Source organism: Penaeus vannamei, chromosome 43 (assembly GCF_042767895.1).
Source record: "Penaeus vannamei isolate JL-2024 chromosome 43, ASM4276789v1, whole genome shotgun sequence".
Lineage (NCBI taxonomy): Eukaryota > Metazoa > Arthropoda > Malacostraca > Decapoda > Penaeidae > Penaeus > Penaeus vannamei.
This window is the reverse complement of record NC_091591.1, coordinates 12,331,628-12,334,127: the sequence shown is the minus strand read 5'-3', so window position 1 is coordinate 12,334,127 and position 2,500 is coordinate 12,331,628. Positions and strand designations below refer to the sequence as shown.

The 2,500-nt window shown below is 43.5% G+C and overlaps 1 protein-coding gene across 2 annotated transcripts in view; it reads left to right on the top strand.

The window, feature by feature from the left end:
* The window catches only part of LOC113827356 (neuronal acetylcholine receptor subunit alpha-10-like), an 86,290-nt gene that overhangs the window by 19,728 nt on the left and 64,062 nt on the right, over nucleotides 1-2,500 (top strand). The window contains exon 2 of one of the 2 annotated variants that reach the window (XM_070118920.1): nucleotides 198-872. In XM_070118920.1, coding sequence (XP_069975021.1) covers nucleotides 806-872 — 67 coding nt within the window. In that variant the 5' untranslated portion in view covers nucleotides 198-805. Of the gene's footprint in view, nucleotides 1-151; nucleotides 873-2,500 lie in introns of those variants that run through there. The other variant, XM_070118921.1, reaches the window with a different exon arrangement.

Here is a 2,500-nt window from a genome sequence, read left to right as displayed (position 1 = left end):
ACACACACACACACACACACACACACACACACACACACACACACACACACACACACACACACACAAACACACACACATACATAAATGCAAACTCCGCCTTCCTTTCGCAACACCATTGTGAAAAAAAAAACACGCCAATGTCAAATCATATCTCGAACAAAAGCTTGACGCCCCCACGCCCGTTTTCCTCGCTTCAGAATTCATGGGCGTATGCCTGCGAGTGTCGTAGACAAGATCAAACCAACAGGGCGCTCAGGCAGGTCGGATAAACAACTGCATTCTCGCGCACAAGGACATGCCTGAGCTCATGACTTATAGACGCGAGCGAGGCGAAGCCGACACGAACGGATGCGAACGAGTTGTGGTGCGCCGGGGAGTTGGGATGAAGTGAGAGGAGCAACACGCCTGCGAGGGGAAAGCGGCGAAGGTAGATATTGAAGGATAAATAGAAAGGGGAAGATATTGTCTGGAAAAATAAGATAAACATAGAAAAGGAAGATACTATTATCGCCAGAATGAGCACCTAAGAGAGAAAAGAAAAAGAAGAGAGAGAGAGAGAGAGAAACAAACGCCGTCCCATTATGTCCCCGAAAGTGTGTTAACGCCTCATGAACGGCAAACTCCCGCCCGGACCGGAACCACGCAAGATCGGATCGGTAATCGGGCGCCGTGCATCTTGGCGGCTCGGATAAGCGGTTATCGAACTGTTATCAAACCGCTCCCCTTCCCCCGTCTCCTCTCCCCGCCTGCGTGTGCGCGCGCGTGCCGTGGAGGAGGTCAAGCCGAGGTCAAGCTGCCGGACGTCATGAACCGGGTGAGGTCACTCGAGCGGGTCATCGTCCTCCTCGTCGTCATCTCGCTCAGCTGGAAAGGTAGGTCGCCCGAAGGTGTCTGAGGGAGGCGGGGACGAGGCGCAGATGCAAGTGCAGGGAATCAGTTGTCTTGCTGATGTGTTGCAAAAGGCAGGGCTTCTTGTGAGAGCAGGAAATGATTTTTTTGTGCATGTGTTGAACGAGGGTAAAAACAGATTCAAGTGGGTGTGTGTATCTCTTATAATGCGTGATTGTGCACGATTTGTATATGTATATGTGTGTAGATATACGTGTACAGATGATAGCTATATAAACTAACAGATTTGCGTATGTATGTGTGCAAGGAATAATTTTCCTTTCAATGACTTTTATATACCCAAAGTTACCGAGTCTTACCTAATTGGTTTGCTTACAATAAATAAGAACAGCATCTAAATAGCGTTTTTTTTTATACTTTTTTCAGAAATGAGATTATGAAAACATTTTTATAAAAGGATCAGGCATTTTTTGTTTCATTTAAAGCTTCGTGTCACGAATTCGTTTTCGTAGGAATTACCGACAGTTAAGCTAATCAAGAAAAAGAATGTACCAGATAGTGAATAGAATAATAATAGAAGAAATTGTCGGACCTGTTTTAAAACGGAAGATAAAACAGGATGCATTAAACGTGCAAATGACACAACGTGTCTCATAATTCGCGAGATTAAATTCTACAATGAGAAAACGTTCATTTTCATGTGACATCATTTAATCTTGCATCAACAGCAAAAAGGGTTCAGAGAAGCAAAGTATAATTTGTTTTTCTTTTGTTCGGTGTGACATCATTTACATGGAAATCCTTTCTTCTTTTCCACTCGCTCCTTTATCTTTATAATGAAACACACATGCACATATATATACATATATATATATATATATATATATATATATATATATATATATATATATATATATATATATATATATATACATATATACATCATGATATATATGTGTGTGTGTGTGTGTGTGTGTGTGTGTGTGTGTGTGTGTGTGTGTGTGTGTGTGTGTGTGTGAATGTGTGTGTATGTGTGTATGTGGTGTGTGTGTGTTTGTTAGTGTGTGTGTGTATATGTGTGTGTGTGTGTATGTGTGTTTGTGAATCTTCCTGTGTGTGTGTATGTATATATATATATATATATATATATATATATATATATATATGTATGTGTGTGTGTGTGTGTGTGTGTGTGTGTGTGTGTGTGTGTGTGTGTGTGTGTGTGTGTTCCCCAGCACCTATATACTTCGTTTTGTTTCCGTCTTACGGCACCAATGCTCTGAAACTCGCTGATTCAACAGGAACCGCCATAATGTTGCTTGAGACGACCTTCATGATGGGGAGAGGGTGGGCTATACCCTACCACACTGGCCTATCGCGGGTTGGTAGGGGTCCTCATAGTCCCCTTATACGACCCAGAGTCAGACGTTAGGAGTCTTCTTATCACGTATCCCTATCCACAGGGGAATACCCGTGGGCAATCGAGGTAAAGTTCCTTGCAAGGGGAACAGCGAGCCAGTCAAGCCTCGAAATCTCGAACTCGGAGTGTTGTGACGGGGTTTGAGTCCGATGCTCTAACCATTCAGCCACCGCGTCCTTACACTTGCACACACACACACACACACACGCACACACACACACACACACACAC